The sequence below is a fragment of the Onychomys torridus genome, chromosome 23 (assembly GCF_903995425.1).
Source record: "Onychomys torridus chromosome 23, mOncTor1.1, whole genome shotgun sequence".
In the NCBI taxonomy this organism is placed as follows: Eukaryota; Metazoa; Chordata; class Mammalia; order Rodentia; family Cricetidae; genus Onychomys; species Onychomys torridus.
Window position 1 is genome coordinate 5,524,182 of NC_050465.1, and position 24,626 is coordinate 5,548,807.

The 24,626-nt window shown below is 49.0% G+C and overlaps 1 protein-coding gene across 8 annotated transcripts in view; it reads left to right on the forward strand.

Moving 5' to 3' along the window:
• Agap1 (ArfGAP with GTPase domain, ankyrin repeat and PH domain 1) overlaps nt 1-12,126 on the forward strand; it is a 459,873-nt gene extending 447,747 nt beyond the window's left edge. For all 8 annotated transcript variants that reach the window (XM_036173288.1, XM_036173289.1, XM_036173290.1 and 5 more), the window contains 2 exons: nt 1,310-1,565; nt 5,583-12,126. In XM_036173288.1, coding sequence (XP_036029181.1) covers nt 1,310-1,565; nt 5,583-5,786 — 460 coding nt within the window. In that variant the 3' untranslated portion in view covers nt 5,787-12,126. The remainder of the gene's footprint in view (nt 1-1,309; nt 1,566-5,582) is intronic.
• The last annotated feature ends 12,500 nt before the right edge of the window (nt 12,127-24,626 follow it).

Genomic DNA, 24,626 nt, shown 5'->3' on the forward strand with positions numbered 1-24,626 from the left:
CAGGAACACACCACAGGCTGCTGGGAAAATTCCAAGAGCTACTCGTGAAATCACAGATTTCTCTTTAACACACACACACACACACACACACACACACACACACACACACCGCCCCTTTTCCTAACAATGAGTCAAGTCAGGAGGACTGTGGAGTTCAGTGTCTCGTACTTCCTGTCTGTTGTTTTGTTTTATTTGTTGAGAAACCAGCACCCATGTCTAACCTTACTATTCCAGAGCCTAAAGGCAGCTCTTTCGGAGCCTCTCACTGTGTACCTACAACTGGTCTGGAATGCACTATGTTGACCAGGCTAGCCTTGAACTCACAGATCCACCTTTATCTGCCTCCCATATGCTGAGATTAAAGGCATGCCACTGTTCCCAACACGCCTGCCTTGATCAGTATAAACACAGCATCCTAGGAGGTTTTCTTTGCTCCCTTCCTCCTCCAGCCTACCCCCTCCTGATCTCTGCAGTGCCATCTAAGTGACAGGCCCTAGGGGTGGAAGCCATGCCAGGATCTCCTAGACTCTGGTTGTGCTGGGAGTTGGGGACAAGGCACCGTGGTGTCCATCACCTCATCCAGGCTTGCCACACTGCAGAGCCCACAGGCTCTCACCCTGCCCTGTCCCGAGTGAGCTTTGCTCCAGCCTCGGAGACTGCCCACTTTTTCTCCCTGAGGCTGGGCCCTGGGATGCTTTTCCTCAGAAAACCACGTTCTGCCCCTCAAGCCTTTCACAAATCTCCAAAGAGATGACAGATTCCTGTGTAATCTTCAGTGTTTCCTTCAGCTGGGAGTGACAGGACACCCGTGGGGACTCACACACATCCCCATCAGGGAGTGTGCGTGAGTTAAAAGCAAAGAACACTAGTCCCTCAGATGAAGCTTCCGTTGTCCCACCTCTAGTCACTTGCCAGTCCTAGAGTATGAGGACAGCTCACCTGGTGCCTTTCTTTTGGGTCAAAATGAGCACATCTTGTTGGGGGGGGGGGGGAGTCTCCCTTCCTTCCTTGCTCACAGAAAGCATAAACCTTTGAGCTATGGAGCCATGTTGCATCTCAGAGGTTTCAAGAGCCCAGCAATGGCTTGCAAAATACACTCCAGACTCTGGAATCCGGAGTGGATGCTGTAGGCAACAAGGATACCACTTCTAAAACCATGAGTAGAGCATTATTCCCCAAGGGGGCTTTATCCCCAAAGGAGACTTGCTCTGTTCCCTTCCCTTGCCTCCTAACCATATTGGCTGCCAGAGCAGAGGTCCCAGCCTCCTAATTCGCAGTCCTGAGTGTGCCTGTCTGGTGACCCTTGCAGGGAAGAGAAGGAACGATGGATCCGGGCTAAGTATGAACAGAAACTCTTCCTGGCCCCACTGCCATGTACGGAGTTCTCCCTGGGCCAGCAACTGCTGCGTGCCACTGCCGAGGAAGACCTGCGGACCGTCATCCTGCTCCTGGCACACGGCTCCCGGGAGGAGGTGAATGAGACCTGTGGGGAAGGAGATGGCCGCACAGCACTGCACCTGGCCTGCCGCAAGGGCAATGTGGTCCTGGCTCAGCTGCTAATCTGGGTAGGTGGCTTGGGTGCCCACCACATGCCCAATGGAGGGTGGCGCTCCTGTGTGGTCAGAATGCATTCTGCTACTGGCTTCTTCCGGTAGGAGACCACTGTGCCTGAGAGCTGACCCTAATGGGATTTGAGCTTTCCATCTGGACTTAACCTGCAGGCAGGTACAGAGCAGCAGGGAATTCTGGGTACAGAGCAGAAATGAAACAGACACTCGTTTGCTGCAGTTTCTGAAGTGTCTTTCTCATGGCCCCTTGGGTCCAGCCTTTCACGGGGAGGCGTGGACTTGTTTTTCAATGCCGTCCTCTAGCGGGTGAGGGCAGGGGCATGAACAACTTGAATGGCTTCTAGGAGGCCTCTTGCCACACCTTTGGATTTTTATTCTCATAACACAAAAGTATTGGCCCTAGGCACCAAGGTCTGAGAGGTGGAAGTTTGTCTCCAAGCCTCTCTTGCATTATGTTAATGACGTTCTACTCTGAAAAAAAAAATTAATTTGTTGAAATATGAAGTTTGAATTTGAACTTTTTAAGAAACTGAAATTGGGTAACACAGTTGTACAGAGAGGCCCTGCCTTTGTGGGCTGAGCTGAGATGCTGTGATGCCATGTCCCTAGGCAACTTCCTAAACACCTCTCAGGGACATTTGCCACTCACACATACCCTGGGGCCTCTCGTCTGCCTTCACTCTGGTGACAGAGATACAACACAGCTGAGGACTGAGGCATTTCTACATGTACGTGTATGCGTGTGTGAGCACATGTGCCAGCAGACTGCCTCAAGTGTCATGAGTTAGACACTTCACGGTTTGCTGTTGTTGTTGTTGCTGCTGCTGCTGTTCATTTGTTGAGACAAGATGTCTCATTGCCCTGAGCTGGCCAAGTAGACCAGGCTGGCTGGCCAGCAAGCCCCAGAGAACCACCTGTCTCCACCTCCCCAGCAACTGGGATTGCAAGCTTGCACCACCACACTCAGATTTTTTTTTTTTTCCAATATAGTTCTAGGGCTCAAACTCAAGTCCTCTAAATTGGAAGATGAGCCATTTTACTGACTCAGGTATCTCACCCCATTTTCTTCCTGTTTTTGATCCACTTTCTGGAGTACAGTGGGAGAATTTGGTTAGATTGCAGGTACTAAGTCAGGCTAATTCAGCATTCATCCTCACCCTCTGTGGTCATTAAATGACACAGTTGAATGTGGCTGGCTTGGGCCACAGTAACAAAACTGCAGAACACAGATATTATGCCTTCATAGCTCTGGAAGCTAAAGACAGACATCAAAACATCCGGAGGCTTTGTTTCCCACAAGGCTTTGCTTCTCAGCTAGCAGATAGGACCTCACTGTGGCCCCATGTGGTCTCTTCTGTGAGCGTGCCTTCCGGTGTCTCATTCCTTCAGGACTCTGGACTTCTCAGCTCGGACAGCACCGGGGGCAATTTAAGACTTGAGCATAGTAATTGAAGGGGCATAGCCCGTCTGCACACATTTCCTTCTCCTGGTGGCCAGAAGGTCTCAGCTACAGTGCTCCATGTTACTTGAGTGTCTGAACCCCCATCCCCTGCCCATACACTGAGTTACACAAGCATGTGTGAACCTACACTTATCCTGAGCAAGAAACTTAAAAGTGTGTGTGTGGTGTGTGTTTATGGATTGTCGCTTTTTAACTTTTTAAAGATTTATTTTGTTTTGTTTTGTTTTTTTAAGATTTATTCATTTATTATGTATACAGCATGTATGACCAACCAGAAGAGGGCACCAGACCTTATGGTTGTGAGCCACCGTACGGAATTGAACTCAGAACCTCTGGAAGAGCAGTCAGTGCTCTTAACCTCTGAGCCATCTCTCCAGCCCCTTATTTCGTTTTTTGTTTGTTTTTTTTTTAATTCATGTCTATGTATGTAGGTATCTACCAATGCCCCTGAGGGCCAGAAATGAGTGTCAGGTGCCCTAGAGCTGCAGTTACAGACGGGTGTGAGCCATCCAGCCAGGGTGCTAGGATCCAAACTCACACCCTGTGGAAAAGCAGTTATTTTATTTTTAGGTGTGTGTTCGGGTACCTATAGGGGCCAAAAATGGGTACCAGATACCCTGGAGCTTACGTTACAGACAGTTGTAAGCCACCCAGGGTGGCTGCCAGGATCTCAGTTCAGGCCTCCACAACAGCAGCAGCTCTTAGCCACTGTTGGTCTTTTCTCCAACCCTCTGCTATTTCATTTGTGAGTGCTAGGTCAGGACCGCAGCACTGGACCCCAACCCCGCCCTGTTTGTGTACTACCCTGGCCTAATCTTCAGCATGGTCATTCTGGACTTCCCTGGGCTACTGAGGAAGACTCGCTAAAGATAAACCTCTCCTCACTAGCTCTGCCACTGACAACTTTTGGACAAGTGTGCTACAGCCAAGGACGGAGTAACTGAACTAGGTTCGGGTGTCTTGGTGTTACATGGCTATTCCGAGCCATGCTTCTAAGTAATTTTTGATAACGTAAGAAGATGAACCAGGCGGCAGTGACGCATGCCTTTAATCCCAGCACTCGGGAGGCAGAGGCAGGCGGATCTCTGTGAGTTCAAGGCCAGCCTGGGCTACAGAGCGAGATCCAGGAAAGGCGCAAAGCTACACAGAGAGACCCTGTCTGGGAAAAGAAAGATGATTAAAGTCCAATTCAGTAAAAGAAAAGGGCACAAATTGTTTGGTTCTATCTGTGTTTGAGTCAAAGCAAACTCATTGCAAAGGACTGGGGCCGGGCTTAGCAGTAGGCCTTCGCTTGGCATGTGCCGAGCCCAGAACCTCACTCTAGTACTAATGGGGGGGACACAGAAAGAAACAACAAACTATTGGCAGTGACTTTTTTTCTCTTGTGCTCATGTGTTTCTTACGTGCTTTCTGCAATGAAACGGAGCTGCACTGAGATTTTCTTTAAATGTTTCTGTTTTTTAAATGTTAGCCTTTGTGTGTGTGTGTGTGTGTGTGTGTGTGTGTGTGTATAGTGTGAGTGTGTGTGTTATGTGTGTGTAGTGTGTGTATTGTGTGTGTATAGTGTGTGTGTATATAGTGTGAGTGTGTGTGTGTAGTGTGTGTGTAGTGTGTATGTGTTATGTGTGTGTTATGTGTGTGTAGTGTGTGTAGTGTGTATGTGTTATGTGTGTGTAGTGTGTATAGTGTGTGTGTTATGTGTGTGTGTTGTGTGTGTATAGTGTGTGTGTATATATAGTGTGAGTGTGTGTATGTGTGTGTGTTGTGTGTGTAGTGTGTGTGTGTTATGTGTGTGTGTTGTGTGTATGTGTGTGTTATATGTGTGTATATGTGTGTTGTGTGTTATGTGTGTTATGTGTATGTGTGTATGTGTGTGTATAGTGTGTGTATGTGTGTGTGTGTTATGTGTGTGTGTTGTGTGTGTATGTGTGTGTATAGTGTGTGTGTATGTATATATGTGTGTGTATAGTGTGTGTGTATCTGTGTATATGTATGTGTGTGTGTTATGTGTGTGTTGTATGTGTGTGTGTTATGTGTGTGTTGTGTGTGTGTATAGTATGTGTGTATGTGTGTATGTATATGTGTGTGTGTTATGTGTGTGTGTGTATGTGTATGCACATGTAAACCCATTGTGGCACAGTGGCAGTCTTGCAGAGGTCAGAGGGCAGCTTGCAGAAGTTGATTCTCTCTCTCATAATGTAAGTTCTGTGGATAAAACTCAGATCTCAGTCTTGACAAGAACCCTGACCCTCTGAGCCATCCTCCTGCCTTCCCCATGGGTAGACAATTGGAAAGGAAAAACAGTAGCAAACTCGAAGCCCTCTTTGACACGTCTGTGTGATGTAAATGGGGGTGGTGGGGGTCTTTCCCTAACAGATATCAATCCAGCCTGTTCTGAACAACATCTGAACATTCACTTTTCAGTTCCTCGGTCCCAGTGTCTCAATTGCAGCTCAATCCACATGTGGGAGTAAGGCTGTGACCTCCCCCTGCCTGCCCTCAGGAGCACTAGTGCCCCATGGACACTGACGTGTTCTCTGTTGCCTCTACAGTACGGGGTGGACGTCATGGCGCGCGACGCCCACGGGAACACGGCACTGGCCTATGCCCGGCAGGCCTCCAGCCAGGAGTGCATTGATGTGCTGCTCCAGTACGGGTGCCCCGATGAGCGCTTTGTGCTCATGGCCACCCCCAACCTGTCCAGGAAGAACAACAGCAGGAACAACAGTAGTGGGAGGGCGCCCAGCATCATCTGAGCTCAGCCAGCACCGGCCCTGGGATCCCACGCCCGCCCGCCCGCTCTGGACCCACGGTCGGCACAGCACGTGAGTCCCTCAGTTCCCTCCCTCCTCCCGGTGGTCTCGCCCACCCACCTGCCACTCACACACCCCACATGACGTCTCCAAACCTGGACATCCTCAAGGGGAGAAGAGGAGGCTGGAGGCCACAGAACCGAACCCTTTTCCCACACTCCAGAGGCAACGCAGGAGGGACCACAACGCAGGAGGGCTTTGAGGATGGCACACGACGGGGGACCCCTGTCCCGGTGACCTAGAGCACAGGGGGAGGGTAGCAAGGAGAAAGGGGCAGCTTCCCCTAACTGGCGGTTAAGCACATCAGTACATTTCACCTCCACCAAAAGGAGGCTTGGATTTCACGTCTTCTCTGGGGAGCTTGACGGCATAAATCAGAAGCAAGCACAGTTTGTCAGGTCTGAAGCCCCTATGATGGTAGGTGTCAAATCAGTTGTAGCTAATCTGTCCAGGGAGAATACTGGCTTCATTACACTTGTACAGTCGGGTACCTCCAGCATTACCGCTGTTTAATAGAACGTGATTAGTCATCACCAGGAAGAAGGCAGATTAGCCGAGGAGGTAGTTACACGGCACGCTCTGGTGATTGCCACGATGTGATTGCAGTGCGCTTGGAAGCATCATATTATCCCAGACATGTCTCTCCAGCCCTTGGAGCCCTCCTTTCTAAATTCACTGTCATAATTTAGTATCTGTTTAATTTTTCAGTCCAAAGAGAGGAAATCAGTTGCCTGGTATTATTTGACTGCAGTCTCCTTCCTTGGTGCAAAAACAAAATGGAAAAAAATAAATAAATAAGAATAACTTGGAAATTCAAAAAGAAATCATGAATCCAGCTGAAAATAGCTTCTCAAGTATGCTCCAAAACTAAGTAAATATAGAGAATGCTAATTTTTTTCCCTAAGAGAGATTTTCTGTCCTTTGACCACAATGGATACGTCAGGCCTCAGTCACTCCCGATCCACGAGGTCTGAGTTACCCGAGTTTCTGTCGTAGAGAAGATGTGTGAAAATCTATTTGAATAAAAGAAGTTCATAAATATGCATTGATTTTTGTGCAGACAAATGGCATCTCCCTTAATTTATAAATTGAGCTGGATGGGGACTAATAATGTGCAACTAGTTGAGATCAGAGGGTTACAGATCATTGTGCATGGGAAGTGCCCCCAGCAGTAAACACTTCCATTAATGTGATAAACAGCTTTTTAAAAGGTGCATATCAGAAGAAGATGGGGGTACAATTTGCTTATTAAAACCAGGAAGGGAAGGGGGAGGGGAAGGAACGTGTCCTCATCCCAAAGGCAGGATGTAGAGCCAAGACCACTCTTCCCAAGCAGAAGCGAGGGGCTGTGGTAAGAAGGGGTGATCTAGGGACCACCACCCATAAAGGCACCCTGTGATGGCACAGCCGGCCCCCGAGAGCCTGTAGACTCCGTACGGTCCACCCCGATGACTGGTTTGCCATCGTAGGTCACGGGGTGCACCAGACACCGGCCACCTTCGGCACGGTGGTCAAGAACACCAAACCGTGTTCTTTTAAAAAAAATGAGGGGGCAGCCTTGCATGGGAGCCCTCTTGGCGGTGTGGCAGGGAGAAGGCCAGCACCCTGGGGGACAGGACACTGGGCAGAGCCACCCCCGGCACCTGTGGAGAGGCTCCTTGCTCTCATATATTGAACTTTATATTTTATAAGAGTTTTTCCTCTTCTTTCACTTTTTAAAAAAAAAAAAAAATTTAAGTAGATGGGAACAGAAGTAAAGCCTTGCGCAGCATTTCTATGTGGGTAAGTGTCTCGTGGAGATCTCCAGTCTCAACACAGCTGGAACTGCCCAGTATCCAAAAACGTCACAGGTGCGAAAGCCCCAGGGCTGAGACTCCTGAGCTCAGAGCCACAAGCCCTACATTTGGTTTTTCATCCTGCTCTTCTCCGTCACTGTGTCGTTACTTTAAATGTGAATAGAGAAAACAAGCTGCCATTGCCTATTTTTGAAGAATGCATTAGCATCTGACCCTGCCATCCACATTCGCCTCCACCTAGCCTTTACCATAGACTTCTATAGAGAACACAGATAGAGTATAAACGAGATTCTTAAATTATTTCAGTGTAGTTAATTTCCACTATAGGAGTGCTTTTATCATAGGGGAGCCCACTGCAGGAAGGAAGTGGGATCCTTCCTAAAGCTTCTCTTTGGGGTGTATATGAGTGTGTACATATTCTTACGTGTTTATACTATGATATTTTCCTGAATGACCCTTGTCTCACATCGCCCTCCACTGCCTGAATGCTCAGTTGCTCGCTCTGGTCCCCCCCGCCTCGGTCACTCCGACGTCATCAGTTCTTCCTCAGAGCACGGCCCTCCCCTGCCCCTGTGAGCTGTGCTGACCTGTCCAAGGAGTAGCCCACTTTTCCTAAGCCTGACTTTTGACAACAGAGAGAATGGTGATCGGGGCCCCTAGGGTTTTCTGTGCAGATAAAGGAGAGAAGAGGCCTAGCCTGTGCCTCTATTTCCCCTTCAGATCCGAGTCCTCCCCTCAGTGACAACCTCCTTTTTCCCATTTTCCAGCTGACTCTAAGGCTGAGGTCACCAAGGTCAGGGGTGTGGGGCAGGGAGTTGGGGTTTTATGGAAAACTCTGCCACACTCAGCACTTCCTTGAGTGGGAGACACTTTTTAAGGAGCATGTCAGAAGAAGGTAGGTGGTACAGTGGACTTACTAAAATCAAGACAGGAAGAGGGACAAGTCAGAGAAGCAGGTTAAGTGGGAAGGAGCATGGGAACTCTCATTCCGGATGCAGTGTTAGAGCTGAGACCACTTTTCCGCCAGGAGTGAGGGCCTCTGGGAAGTGACAGATGTGAGAAACCCCTGCAAACCGTGTAACCTTTTGTGCTCAAGGTGAATTTCCTCCCTTATTGAGAAGTAGTCACCTGGAGGCAGGCAGCAAACGGGCCTGCGACTTGCCCATCACCTGTCCTGGGGAGGTGGTCTAGCCTATGGCTACCTCTGCTGAATGCCTGATGTCCTTCCCAGGCCTGTGAACAGTATCAGGGGAGGAAAGTGAGGCCCTCCTTATTCTCCCCACTTCTGAGAAAGCCCCCCCCCCCCCCCCCGCGCGCAATTTGTTTGTCTTGCTTTATGGAGAAGAGCTGAGCACTGCTCTCCTACCATCCCCAAGTGTCACTCAGCCTGAAATGAGCCTCCTGTCCTCCAACCTTGTCCCTCTGCTGTTGGCTCACCAAATCTTCTCCCTGCAGTTCCCGCGCGCGCGCGCGCACACACACACACACACACACACACACACACACACACACACACGCTGTCAGTGCGCTGTTCCCATTAACTTTGAGGATCATAGCACCTCAGGTCCTGGGCTTCACTGCCCCAATTGTTCCCAGAAGAGCATGGTCAGAGCGCTTGGTAGCATCCTGCCCTGTCAAGACCCACAGGGAGTTTGTGTCTGAACCTGCTGGCCCCGAGCCTGAGCGGTGCTTAGTTGTCAAGGTTGCTACCATCCTTCCCTGTATTCAGGCTGTTTGATGGCTGAGATGGGCAGTCTCCATCCCTCCTGGGGACACAACAGCGCCACAGGGAGGGGGGGAGGAGGGAGGGCAGCAGCATGCCATCAGGACCTCCAAGCTGCCAGGAGCCTGAGGTTTTTGAGAGGCAAGCCCATGCCTTTTGGTGGGCTCTCCTCAGCTCTTCGTCCACACCCTACAAGGTCCCTGAGGCTTTGCTAGAACCCTGTCAGGCTTGTATTTATGACTTTGAAGCAAACAATTTGAAAAGCAGTCAGGGAGGAAATTTACAGAAATGTGACACGATGAACATCTTTCCTTAAAAAAAAAAAAAAAAAAAAAAACGGTTTATCCCCCACTGCTTCTGTTGTGAAGGCACAGCTGGAGATGATTCCACTCCTGCCACTCACTAGGAAGCTGTCAGGGCCATTGGTATCCCATGTGCAACCTTCTCCTCCATTGTGTCTCTTGGATTCTAAGTGGCCCCACCCCTGCCAGGCTTGGCTAGCACACCACGGTCAGATGGCCGTTGGATGGGAGAACCCCGTGATCCAGCTGTTTGTGGGCGCTGAGGTAGATGGGTTTGGGGCCAAAACGTAACATTCTTCCTTGAGACGTGAGAAGGGAAGGGGGGGGGGCGCAGCTCCTCTCTGCAGCACGGGCCCTCAGGCTTTCATCCCACCCCTGGAACCAAGAAGCAGGCACATCTGTAAGAGAAGCCAGCACCCAAAGTCAGGGCTCATCTCTCACCTCATGGGGGAAGAGGGGGGACCTCCGGCCATCTGGGCCCTTCGTGTTTCAGGACACAGTCTCTCCCTGCCCAGAGGTCCTGGCCTGATGGAGTTTTTTCAGATGCTAAGATTGCTGTTGAGATTCTGTGCCTGCTGCTCTTTAGACACAGGTTTGCACCCTGAGTCAGAGTGGAGCAGACAGAACATTTCATAGTAGATGATTATAGACAGCCAGCAAAAGCTTATGTCCTTCGGTTTTAGCAGACTCAGGTCAGGTGTATTTCTGTGCCATCCGCCTGGTGACTCCCTGCCCCAGGCAATGCACAGGGAGGTCTGTGGAGAAGCTGCCCCCTTGCCCTCATCCCAGGAGGCCAGTTTTCCTAACGAAGAGCAGGATTTAGTTTGGGGTTTGCTCCTGTCTGGTCAAAGCGTTCTGAGCTGAGGCCTCTTCCGTAGAGGGCCTCAGGTAGGTGTGGGCACCCAGCACAGGCTGCCCCTCTAGGGTCCAAGCAAGTGGCCTTGGCGAGTGAGAGAGAGGTCAGCTCAGGGCTTGTCTTTATTTTGCTGGGCACATGGCATCTGCAGGGGACCCCCTGGGGGTCATGAATCAAGCCATAGGATGGACTCTCCTGCCATAGGGGAGGACTGATCTGGAATTCTGTGTGCAGGGAATTACATAACCTTTGTCTTGTGGGTGAAATGAAGGAACCAAGAAGTGTGAATGGGTGGGGGTGGGATTAGGCCCAGAGGAGAGCCCCTTGGCACACTGCTGCTAGGAACCCTAGGAACCCATCCTAGGATCACATTGTACCCCAATGTCCAGGTTCAGGACTATAGCCACACTAGCCCAGTTATTAGTGTGACTGTTAGAGCGGGCTCTCAGATGCTTGCAAAAAGACAAACTTAGCAAACTGCTGGGTGGGTCATGTGGACTAACTGAGGGCATTGAAGAGAAAGACCTATATAGCCCCAAACAGAACTGTAAATAGCCCTCTATCCATAGCTGAGGGGCTGGTAAGACACCTGACCCACCTGCCTTTTCAGGATGGGCAGAGAAGGGGCCAAGGATGCTGTGCAGTCCAAATGTGGCTTCTGGTTCCTGCTCTGGCTCACACATTTTGCTCACCTACCAGGTCCTGCAGTTTTCTTATCAGGGTGGTACTGAGGGTACCCAGGGCAGCTGAGTGGAGACCTGGCTTTTGTGTGACGGGCAGACAAAAGATACCTTCAAAATGTCCCTGTGACCAGAAGGGAAAGACATCTGCACCTTCCTATTGAAAATAACCCTCCTTTTATAGGTAAAAACCATCCCTTCCCCTCCCCACATTGTGGGGTTTTATTTGTTTGGTGTTTTGTTTTGTTTTGTTTGAGGGGGGTGGTAGTTTTCTTCTAAAATGTATCAGTTCTCAAGATGAGAACTGGTCCTCCAGCCCTGAGCCCTGAGAACTGAAAGGGTATTGAGCTCCAGGAAGGCACAGGAAGTGGCCGGCCCCTTACAGTGGCCTGAGGCTGGACCTGCAGAGGACAGTGTCCCCAGCATCCTCTCTTGCCCTCTTCCCATCCTCTCCCCCAGGTCCCCCGAGTCCTCATCTTGCCATAGGAGCCTCTCTGCAAAGAGAAAACCCAGGGCAAGGCAGGGTGCCGATGGCACTTTTCCGGGTGGGGGCAAAGAAGGCCACCTCACCTGCCTAGACGCATCTCGAAGGTTGAAGCACAGTGGGGGCTTCTCCAGAGGGGGGTGGTCCGTCTGGGGCATTTTGATATTACCTCATTCCATAACTCCATGTTTCCCGATGACTGATGGCTTTATTTATGCTGTTTGTCCTGTAATTAAAAACCATCCACAGACATTCGCTCTGCTCATTTGTCCATGCGACCTTGTTCGGGTTCAATCTGCTGGTTTGTATTTTCTTGCCTTGGGATTTTGTGTCAGCTGTACAGTATTCTAAGGGGAAAAGCAAAGGAAAAGTGTGTAAAGTAATGGAGAGAGGTGGCTATAGTGTAGAGACCTCTTTCTAATAAAGAAATGAAATATGTATATACGGCTTCTGTGACGTGTCTTCTTGGTAGCAGTTTGTCACAATTAATTGGTTTCTCACTCCCGGGAAGGTAAATCAGACAAGAGGGACTTCAGTTGCCCAAGGGAAACTTGTCCTAGAGACAGACCACCCGTATTTGAGGTACCACTCTCTCAGCCTGCAGCCAGAGACCCAGGAGTGGGACCCGTGAAGCTGGACAGGCATCTCCTCCATATCTTCAAACACAGGGGTGGAAAGCCCAAGAGAGTGAGGGGCAGTTCCCGATGCTTTGTGTGTCTCAGTATTGCCCTGCCCACCCTCCCCACATGACTGACAGGGATGCAGTGGACAGCCAGAAGATGAATCTCGCTCGGACCTGCGCCATCAATGTGACTACTGTCAAAAGTATTATTACGACTTTCTCACACAAGATACATTGTATCATCACTCGCACATTACAAAAGGAAGTAGCACTCATCCCGTACACACCCACCCTCTACACACCTGTCCAGCCCTCAGCTCTGGGGTCCGGGTAAGGAATGCCCACAGGTGCTTCTGTGAGAATCCTATCTTTGGACCCTTTCCCACGGCACAATTGATTGCCTATGGTACATGGGCTGCCACATGGACGATCCCAGTCATAAGCCCGTGACTCCGAAGGCAGTGTGTCACTCAGCACAGGTGACCGCATACCCAGGCAGAATGTCCTCTGGGAGGTAAAGACAGAGGCTTGCTTTCAGGAGGTGCTCCAGCACATGCTGGGTTTTTCTCCTGGGAGAGAACAGCATGAATAAACTTCCTCACAGATAACCACCTGGCCACTTCAGGTGTGCTCTGGGCCTGGTCTCCCCCAGTCATTTGGTACTGTTACCCACAGTGTCTAGAACGCTGCTCTCCAGGATGCCTTCCAGATGGAAGCCGGGCACAGTGAAAATCATCTGTCTGTACCGCTGGTCACTCAGGACCCCACGCAGGGCTAGGATGTGTGGTTGGTACAGTGGTTGCCGAGAGTGAGGAGTGGCAGCGTGGCCTCTGCCATCCCATTCTTGTTCAGCCAACATGCACACACCTCCTGTGGTCCGAAGCGTATCCTCTGCAGAGAGGCCGTGTGAGCAGGCACCAGCTCCCCTCCCACCTGTCTGTCCCCAGTGCCTCAAAGTTGTAGGTCCACCTCAGAGAGGTCTCCTACCCAGGAGGACTCAGCTTCTTCAGGGCCCCAGAGGTGGGCTCTGAACCCCCTTTTCAGGACAGTGCTCTGGGAAACACTCGGGTCAGAAGCAAAACTCTGTTTAGATACTAAGGCAGGCTTTTTGTTTGTTGTATTGTTTTGGTCTAGGGATCAAATCCTGAGCCTTACCCATGCTAGACAAGTGCCCTCTACTGAGTCACAGCCCAGCCTGTCTGTGTGCATTCAGACCCATGTCCCAAGGGTGTGTGCAGATCCTGGAGGACAGCTTCGAGAGGTTGCTTTCTCCATCCACCTGGCAGAGGCAGGTCTTTCTTGTTTCTTGCCACTAATGCACAAAGATCTGCTCCAGGCCAGCTGAGGGCTTCAGAGCCATCCCCCTGTCTCTGTCTCCTGACTTACAGGAGCTGGAACTATAGAGGCAGACCACCATCACCATTTTACATGGGTTCCTGGTATCTGGCTTACATAGCACATGCTTTTACACTGGCCTACCAGCCACCCCCAAGGTTACAGGCCCTCGTGCAAACAGTTGTACAAATAGGGAGAGACTTTATGGGGAATGTGAGAGTGCCCCAGCTCTTCCCTCGACCACAGATTCAGGCGACACACACAGTTGTCACTGTGGATCCAGCCTAGAGCATGCAGAAGAGCTGAATCTACCACTCGGGAATCCTAGGAGAGGATGACCTGTGACCTCTGCATGTGAGATGCTCATCACTGTGCTCCTTACAACAAAACTGAGCAAACTCTCAGGCCAGCATATAAAGGGAAGCATGAGGATAGCCCTGTTTGCTGGGGGTTGGGGACCTGGGATATAGACATAGAGTACTTGCCTAGTGTGAATGTGAATGAGACCCTGGGTTCAACCCCAGTGCTGCCACCACCGCCACACACACACCCCAAAAATTAGAGAGAGATAATTAGACGGGAGAGCTTGGGGCTGAAGATGTAGCTCATTTGGTAGAATGCTTGCTTAACATGCATGAGGCCCTGGGTTTGAACCCCTGGGATAGGTATCAAGTTCCAGTGATGTCAAGCACTTCAGAGATGGATGGCGGAGGTGTGAAGTTCAAGGTCATCCTAAACCATGTATCAAGCTTGAAGCCAACCTGAGCCACCTGGGAGCCGGTGTCAAAGTGTGTTTATCGCTCGAGGGACTAATAGAAATAAACACAAAGGGCACAAGGTATGATTAAGACTGACCTCCGTAAATAACCATTTAAAATATTGGGGGATTTCAGAATGTCGACGGGGTTTGGAATGTTCTGAATTCCGAGCTCTTTCCTTTATCCTTCTCTCCAAAGGCATTGGAAGAGTGTCATATAGGCCGAAGCTCCTGGTTCCCCTGGCAGTGAGGAAAGCAGCGGTTGGACTGTTTATTAATATACTGTTCACTCACGCTGAGATTGGTGAACCAATTGGCTAACTGATTATTTTGTTATGGAAACAAATTGATTAGGAATTAGGAGGCATTAGGATGAGGGGCAAAGCTTAACAATCCCAAGGGCTGAGGCTCCATCTGGCCTCCACAGCAGCCTCAGCATGTGGCCAGAACCATCCAGGCCCTATAGGCCTGCCAGGGACCTCCTCAACCCCTGGATCTGGATCTAAGTGCATGGACATGTTTCCCTGCTCCCAGCTCCTCGTCTCCCATAGGGCCCCAGGCTGGCTCTGAATGTTCTGCCCTGGCCCACCCTTGTCCCTCACATCACGTCCTGGGCATCTAACCTGGTTTCTCCTTATTGGAAACTCCTTCATGGTTCCGTTATTCTGAGGATTCTGTCCAAAAGTCTTAACACCACAAGCTCCATCGCCTCCTCACAGCCTCCTCCTCTCCCTACCCCTTGCTTGGCTGCCCTTGCCCAACCCTCCCACAACCTGGGTCTGCAGCTCAGGACCCTCCGCCCACCATTTCTCCTACTCTAGAAGGCCCCCCAATGCCTTACCTTGAGGGGGTCTCCGATAAAATGGTTCTTCCTCAAAAGTGACACTTAGTGACCTGACCTCCACAGAGCTCTGGAGCTGCTGCTGCAAGCCCTCACGAGGTCTCAAGTCTCCTGTGGCACCTCCTGTCAGCTCCAGGAAGCCAGTCTGTCTGGCAGAGCCATCCTGGGAGCCAGGGCACGGGCTGTGTTTCCAAGTGAGTGGGTGCAGGAAGGAGATACAAACACGGACTCTCTCTCCCTTGCAACACGTGCATGGTGAGTGTCCAGTTAGAGAAAGCCTTCCATGTAGGTCGTTTCAGGAAACCAAACTCAGGTGTGACTGTAGCGGGGCTGAGAAGGAAACTGGGCTGGAGGCAGCCCTTCAAGATGATGAAAGACCCATCTGCCCCACATTCAGGAGAGTCCTGCCATCATCTCACTACCCTCCTCCCCCCGTGACCCTCAGCACTTCAACCATATGAAGCCCCCAGCACCAGGACACCATTGATGATATACAAGACTCTCGGGTCTCATCTACCCATCCACATGGGTGTCTGCCCCCCCCCCCAGGGTACCACTGTCCCACCCCCACCCCAGCCTGCCCTGTCTGGTGTGGCCTATGGCCTCACAGATCACTGCACAGTTGCCTCTAGACAAAAGCTTCCCAATCTCAACCAACAAGAATAGAAAGAGTTACACTCAGCCCACTGTCTCCAGCACGTTCCAAGCAGCCGCTAAGCCACAATTTATCACCACTAAAGTCCGGTAAGGCGCCTAATTGGCCCATAAATGTGGTCCAGTAACCGCACCTGACACCCACAGACACTGCAGGCAATTAGCACTTATTTATTTGCATATGGTATTGACCGATCTTGGCAACTAGCTCACAAGATCTGTTTATTTTAAAGGCTGGAGGGAGAAAGAAAACCCTCATTTACTGCATGAGAAAGGAACTGCCATCACACACATACACACACAAGTGTGCACACTAGCAGGCACAATGGGACTGCCCAAGGAAGCCAGGGACTTGATTTGTGAGCAGGGCCTTCCCATGTCTTGCCTTTCAACCTCCTGACTGCACAGGCCCCAGCCATGGCCAGTCTGTCCTCAGGCTGCAGAAGTTGCTGAGAACACAGGGGTAGCCCGGATGGCAGCCTGTGTGTGATGTGGCTGGGAAAATACATCTTGGCCTTGACCAGCTGCCTCTCAGACCATACGCCTCATCCCATCTGCAGAGCATTCCAGAACACCTGGCCGTCAACTTCTCCCCTCACCTGAGAGATTTGGAGGTTCTTTTCTCCTCCAGTGCTTGAGATGAAGCTGAGGGCCTTGCATGTGCTAGACCAGTGCTCTCCACCACTGAGTCACACCTCCAGCCTCTGGAATAGAAAATTTCAATGTTACCTTGGATCAACAAAACACCATGTTTATTAGCAAATGCAAACTTCCCTTCAAATTTCTACTTTGAGAATGTTTTAACTTTTATTTACATTCTATTTATATATCCTCTATGTAAGTATGGGTGTGGGGGTACATCCTACCATGTGGATACCAGAATTCAAACCCGATTTGTTGGTTTTGGGGACAAGAACCGGTAACCTTGCTTGCTGCCTCAGGGGGCCCTTGAAAATGTCTAAGTCTGTGGAGGAACTGGAGGACAGACTATCTATCCAAGAACACCCAAAGGTGCCTGTGGTCATTTGAATGTAATTGGCCCTCATAAGCTTACAAGGAGTGGCACTATTAGAAGGTGGTGGCCTTGTTGGAAGAAGTGTGTCACTGTGGGAGCAGGCTTTGAGGTCTCCTATACTCAGGCTTCTCCCAGTGACACAGTCCACTTCCTTTTGCCTTCTGACCAAGATAGAGCCAGCACCATGTCTGCCTGCACACCACCATGCTCTCTGCCATGATGATAATGGACTGAACCTCTGAAACTGTAAGTCACCCCAATTAAATGTTTTCCTTATAATAGTTTCTGTGGTCATGGTGTCTCTCCACAGCAGAAGATCTCTCTCTCTGTCATGATGATGAGCAACAGAGAAAACAGGGACCGGAGAGATGGCTCAGCTGTTAAGAGCACTAGCTGCTATTCCAGAGGTCCTTGGTTCAGTTCTCAGCACACACACAGCAGCTCACAACCATATGAAACTCTAGTTCAAGGGGGAATCTGATGCCCTCTTCTGGCCTCTGTGAGCACTGCATGCATGTGCATAGACACACATGCAAACAAACACTCAAATACACACAAAAAAATCTTTTTTTAAAGGCCCATTCTGTGACACTGAAATGAAAATAACCAACTTTTCACCCTTAATAAATAACTAAACTTTAGGACTTTCTCCTTAGTGACACCCCAGAATTCCCAGCCGTGACACAATCTGTGGTCAGTGTGCAAGCTGCTTCAGCTGTCAGAATAATGCCCTTCCGTGGCTGATTTCCCCTTGTCCAGGAGCTAACCAATAACCACACTGAGCCTTAAACTGTCATCATTACCTAATCTTTAAACTTAACACAAGCAACTCTTTAAAACTTCTTTTTATAGGTACATACATGTTTCTTGTAAGTATACACACCAAAGGCCAGAAGAGGGCGCCGGTTCCCCCCGGAACCCGAGTAACAGATGGTTGTGAGCCATCTGATGGGTGCTGGATCTTTAAAACTCAGATCTTCTCCAAGAGCAGCAAGTGCCCTTACCCACTGAGCCATCTCTCTGGCCCCCACAGGCAACTCTCCACATGAAAAATGACAACAGAGCTAACTGAACACTCACCTGCAGGGAGCAGGTTCTGATTTTTGCAATGGTTCTCTCAAAGGCAGTCTGGAGTATATTGATTCCTCCTCACTCGCTATTCTTCTGGGCTTTCTGCCTTGTTCTTATCAGTGTCTAAACTCAGATGATAGTCACCCTTTCCATGTCGTGATGTGATGTAAGCTTTGTTCCATGCTCCTGTTTCATCTTAACCTGCTAGTGTTTCTTTTTCTTTTTTTTTTTTAATATTTATTTACTTATTATGTATATATAGTGTTCTGCCTGTATGTCTGCCTGAAGGTCAGATAAGGACACCAGATCTCATTACAGATGGTTGTGAGCTACCATGTGGTTGCTGGGAATTGAACTCAGGACCTCTGGAAGAGCGGCTAGTGCTCTTAAGCTCTGAGCTATCTCTCCAGCCCTTCCCCCTGTTTCTTTTTCAAGATGTACTTTATTTTGTAAATTGTGTGTGTGTGCACATGCTTGCATGTGCATGCAGAGGCCAGAAGAGGGCGACATTCTCTGAAGCTGGAGATGTGAATAGCCTGTTGGAAACTGAATTTCAGTTCTGCAAGAGCAGTGTGTTCTCTTGGCTGCTGAGCCATCTCTCCTCTTCTCTTCTCTTCTCTTCTCTTCTCTTCTCTTCTCTTCTCTTCTCTTCTCTTCTCTCCTCTTCTCTCCTCTCCTCTCCTCTCCTCTTCTCTTCTCTCTGTCTCTCTCTCTCTCTGTCTCTCTCTCTCTCCTTTCTTTTTTTCTTTCCTTCCATTAGTGGGGTTTGAACACAGTACTTTGCTCATGCTAAGTTCTTCTATTGAACTACAGCCAGGCTTGTGCTTAATAGGTCTCTGCCTACCTGGCTCTTGCCTTTGTTGCCAAGCCTAAAATGTTCTTCTTTGCCAAGATTATGCAAAGTCAATTTCTCTAGGGCACTCTATCATTTCAGGGTACTTTATTACAGCCTTCAGTCCTTGTCCATTTATTTTTTTCTAAATAGATAATGTACCAAAAGGACACTAAGTAGAGTCTTGGTTACTTTTCTATTGATGTCACAAGACACTGTGCCCAAAGCAACTTATAAAAGAAAGTGTCTAATTTGGGGCTCACAGTTCCAGAGGGTCAGAGTTCATGACCATAATGATGGCAAGTATGGCGGCAGGCAGGCAGGCAGGCATGGCACTGGGGCAGTAGCTTACATCTTGAGACAACAACCATGAGGCAGAGGTACACTAACTGGGAATGGTGGGAGTCTTTTGACACCTCCAAGCTCAGTGACATACCTCCTCCAACAAGGTCACACCTCCTAATCCTTCCCAAACAGTTTGACAAACTAGGCATCAGATATTTAAATAAATGAGCCTATGACAGGCATTCTTGTTCATACTGGAAGTATTTTTCTTTCTTTGTGAAGCTCATGTATTTATGTGTAGGAATGTTTTGACTACATGTAGCTATGTCTGCATACTACATGTGTGCCTGGTGCACACAGTGGCCAGAAGAAGGCATCAGATCCCCCAGAACTGGAGTTTCAGTTGTGAACAACTACGTGCATGCTGAGAGCCAGATGCAGATCCTTTGCAAAAGCAGCCAGTTGACCATGATCCACCCCTCCAGCTCTGGACGCACTTTTCTCTTCCTTCCTTCCTTCCTTCCTTCCTTCCTTCCTTCCTTCCTTCCTTCCTTCTTTCCTTCCTTCCTTTCTTCCTTCCTTCCTTCCTTCCTTCCTTCCTTCCTTCCTTCCTTCCTTCCTTCCTTCCTTCCTTCCTTCCTTTCTTCCTTCCTTCCTTTTCTCGTATTTTCTTTCTTTTTATCCCCTTTTTTTTTTAAAGACAAGGTTTCTCTGTACAGCCCTGATTCTCCTGGAACTCACTCTGTAGAACAGGCTGGCCTCACACTCAGTGATCCACCAGTCTGTCCCTCCTGGGATTAAAAATGTGTACTACTACATCGAGCCCAGAAGCAGGTTTCAATGTATAACACATAAATTATAGATTGTCCCATACAGCAGACTAGTATTTTTCACTAAGAAGGATCATGTGACCTGATATGTATACCGGCACAGGAAGACATCCACCACATACTGTTAAATAGAAATTTCAAGTTGCAGAAAAGCCTGTACACACATAACCCATGAGCCCCATATCACAGGCTGCATGCTTAGACCCAGGCACAGCACATTCTGCTGTTCCTCTCTGGCCCCTCCTGATCTTTTGACTTGCTGCACCCATCTATTTTGGGTGAAGGACTCAGTCCCCCTACTGTCTCTCCTGACCACAGGGTTTGGTGTATAAACTCAGCTAGTCCAAGAGATTTGTGTGTTTGCCTTCGGCTTCCTGATTTGTTTTTCGCCTTGGGCCTCAGCTGTAGTCCACACTCTCACATCCACAAGGAGTAGGTATTGCTGTGCACTTAGGAATGCTTTGAGTGGCAAACAACAGAACACAGAATCCATCTTTAAAGACTTAATTACATCACGTAACAAGGTATTGAAGAGGCGGTAGCCCAGAGCTGGCCCGAGATTCACTAGTGCTAATTTTTTTCAAGGTCATTCTCAGCTACATAACAAGTTTGAGGCTAGCCTGGGACCCAAGACTCTGTCTGAAAAGGAAAGGAAAGGAGACATAAGTTGGCACATTGGCACATACCACGAATCGGCACGTTTCCACTTTTAAGTCCTTATTAACACACCTGCCCCATGTGGCCTTCTTCCCAAAAGGCCTTGTGGCCACATATGTCCACTGAAGCACCCTGAATGAGTTCCACTTAATGGTGTATTGAGTTCTACTTCAAGCAGGAACTATGACAATGGATTGGGTAGCCAGTGGATTTGTCCAGGACTCTGGATCTCAGGAGCAAGAGAGTTCACCATGGGCACAGGCGAGCCCAAAGTGGAGCCTGGAAATCAGCCAAGCTATGATTGCAGCAGACATTCTTTCGGTGAGCCGGTCTGGTCTCTCTTCACATGGTCTGCGAGGTAGCAAGGCTCTCAAGTTCAGTGCATGCCCTGAAAAGGCGAAGAAGCCTCACACAGCACAGACAAGCCTGCTGGCTCTGGAGAGGTCCTCACGGAGAGGCTCACACCCTCGTCTCCTACAGAGCAGCGGGGTGAGCCCTTGACAGGTCAGCAAACTGCCTGAGGCTAAACAACTTTATAAAGGCAAAAGCAGGATTTTAGTTTAGATCTGAACACACTTTGGGGATATTATTAGCTGCCCCTAGGAGAGTATCAAGCCTTGGCTTGGAGGCATGTCTGTATATACAGTTGTAGACTTGAACCCGAGGTGGCTATAGATCAGAAACCAGGAAGAAATCCCCCTTTGCTTGCCGTTTATTCCAAGGTGTTGCCCAAGGAGGTTGACTGATAAAGAGAAAGGGTTTGTTTAGGATTGCTGTTTTCAAGGCTTCAGTCTGTGATGAAGTGTCTCTGTTGCCTTGGGTTTCTGATGAGCAGCATATCACGACAGCACCATGCGGCAGAACAGAACCTCTCACCTCATGGCCAGGAAGCAGAAGAGAAAGAGGAAACAGCCGGGTTCCGAGAATGAGTTCCTTCCTCGGATTATATCACTCCCCTGAGGCTGCACCTCTGAAAGTCTCCACCTCTCAATAAATAGCACAACTCTGGGGCCCAAGCTTCGAACACACACCATCAAAGCCAGAAGTGTTCAAAGACTCACACTATCACCACACCATTCATTACTATATTGGCCTGTCTAGCCAGTGCCATACAACAAGAATGAAAAAGAAGCATGGCTTAGGGTTTCTAGTGCCATGACAAAATACCACCACCAAGGAAATTTAAGGACAGAATGTTTGTTGGGGCCTCACAGTTTCAGAGGGTTAGAGTCCGTGACCATCATGGCAGGGAGTATGGCGGCAGGCAGGCATGGTGCTGGAGCGGTAGCAGAGAGCTTATATCCAGATCTATGAGCACAAGGCAGAGAGAGCTAACTGGGAACGGTGTAGGCTTTCGAAACATCAAAGCCCACCCCTAGTGCCTCAGCTTCTCCATCAAGGCCATACCTCCTAATCCTTTGTCACAACTGGAGACAAACTCAGACATATGGGGACTGGTCTCATTCCAGCCACAAAGTGCAAAGATTGAAATAAAAGGATCCGACGCAACGTAACAGGCGCCGCATTATGATCGTATGTGGGTAAGCCACTAGAACGGTTATTGCACAAAGTTCTCATTTATAATAACAACTAGTGTTTCTCGTTCTTTTGCATTTTTATTGAATGTTTATAGGTATCTCGACTGCATGTATGTCTGTGTGTCCTGTGTGTGCAATGCCCAAGGAATCCAGAAGATGGTTTCTGATCCCCTGGGACTGAAGTTAGAGGTGGTTGTGAGCCACCATGTGGATGCTGCAACTCAAACCCATGTCCTCTGCAAGAGCAGCTGCGGAGCCATCTCTCCAACCCTGTTTCTGAAATGCCTGGAGATTAACCCAAGAAGGTCTAAGTGAAGCCTAAATAAGGAAACTTCTAAATCTCGCTGGGCAAGGGCCTTACCACTAAGCTATGTTCCCCATCACCCCTCCAATATTCTAAATCTCCCATGTGTGTGGATGTGTGCGTGTGCCTGTGATGGCCAGAGGTTGACATCTGGTGTCCTCTTCTATCTCTCTCCACCTTATTGGTTGAGACAAATCTCTCCCTGAACCTGGAGCTCAGCAGTTGATTAGTCTGACTAGCTGTCAGCTCTAGAAGTCCAGCTCCATACCCCACTACCTCCAGAGCTGGGGTTGCACATGTATGATTCCAGGCCTGACACTTTACACGGATGCTGGGGATCTGAACTTGGGTACAAACTGCAGGCACCCTATGAATGAGCCATCTCTCCAGCCCCCAGATTCTAAAGGATTTATGTTATTTTTTATTTGCGTGTGCATGTGGGTGTATGCAAGTGCCCATGGAAGCCAGAAGAGGGCATTGGTTCCCATGAGCTACCCAATGCGGGTGTTGGGACCTGAATACAGGTCCTCAGCAAGAACAGCAACTGCTGTTAACTTCTCAAGCCCCCCAAATTCTCAATGTTCAAGTGAGCATAGCAAAGTCCTGGAGAGCAGGAGAGGTGGGTCATGATTCTGATTGACGAAACTCGGTGTATAATAATAATACCACCACCCCCCGTATCTTATAAATTCAAGGCAGACAGGAATCCAAATGGGTTTTGAAATTAACTCGGAGATTGTTCCAAAACTTTTTTTGGAGAAGAAAATTATCTAAGAAAAACTGAGCATGGAGACCAGTGAGGAAGAACTTAAGGCACCAGCTGACACGCTAACTGTAGAAACTCAAGCAGTGTGACCGACACAGAAGGAAGGGAATGGAGAGACAGTTCGGTTCCTGACCCACAGTAACAGCTCTTCCATCAATGAGTATCTAACGAACATTCAAGGAATGGGCACGGACATTTGGCCGACCCTTTGGGAACATGCTTATTCTCTCACTGCTGTCCCGGCTAGGTTTTGTTCTTTTTCTTTTCTTTTGGTTTTATTGAGATAGGGTTTCTCAAGTTCCAGGCATGAAACTCTCTCTATAGACCAGGCTGGCCTCGAACTCCTATCCACAGGCCTCTGCCTCCTGAGTGCCGGGATTAAAGAAGTGTGCCACCATTGACCTGCTGCTAGTTAGTTTTAACTGTCAACTTGGCAAAGCCTGGAGTCACCTGAGAAGGCAGTCTCAATGGAGGGATTGCCCAGGTCAGATTGCTCATGTCTGTGGATACTGTCTTACTAATCACACCCACTGTGGGTGGCACCATTCCTAGGCAGGCAGTCCTGGGCTATGTGAGAAAGGTAGCTAAGCACAGGCCTGCTTTTAGGTGAGGACCTAAATTGCTGTGTGTGTGTGTGTGTGTGTGTGTGTGTGTGTGTGTGTGTGTGTGTTTTACCGCAGCAACAGAGGAGAAACTAGAACAACTTATATAGATTAAAATAAACGACAACAAATCAAAATACAATGTAAAACAAAAAGAAGAAAGACATTAGGGAATGAGGAATATTTTTATAATAATGGACAGAAAAAAAAAGCTTACCTCATCAAGACATAAAAATCAAAAGCTTAGAAAAATGGACAGATTCGACTCCATAAAAATTATACAATAAAATGCATCACTTGTCTTCTCTTACAGGCTGTTTCCCCTCAGCACTTTAATCAAGAGATCAAGCCTAGCGTCACCAGCAGGACGCAGAAAGGCTGAAGCAGAGAGGGGCTGTGCTGTGTGGTGGGGAGGGCGTCTGCAAGAATACAGATGGGATACCAGCACTCGGCTCTACCACAAAGTGCACAAGGCTCAGGGCCCCACTCCAGCTCCACAAAGCAAACGCGTAAACACTGACGCACAGCCCTCAGAAGGTCAATGTCCTTGAAAGGGGCATTATTCTAGAATAAGCCTGAAATTCACAACCATCAAGAGATAATTCATGAACCCCAATTGAACAGCTGTAAGAATTTGAGATGAGTGAGGAAGTTCTATAATGTAGCCTGAATAGGAAATCTGTTTCAGAATTACTGTTTATTCTCTTAGGTAGACATCAGTTGCAGAATAACAGAGTCCGCTGGCTTTATCCTCAAAATACGTGCATTCAGGCCTGCTAGATAAAGTGTGTAGAGAGCCCTGCTGCTGAAGCCTGGTGACCTGAGGGACCCCA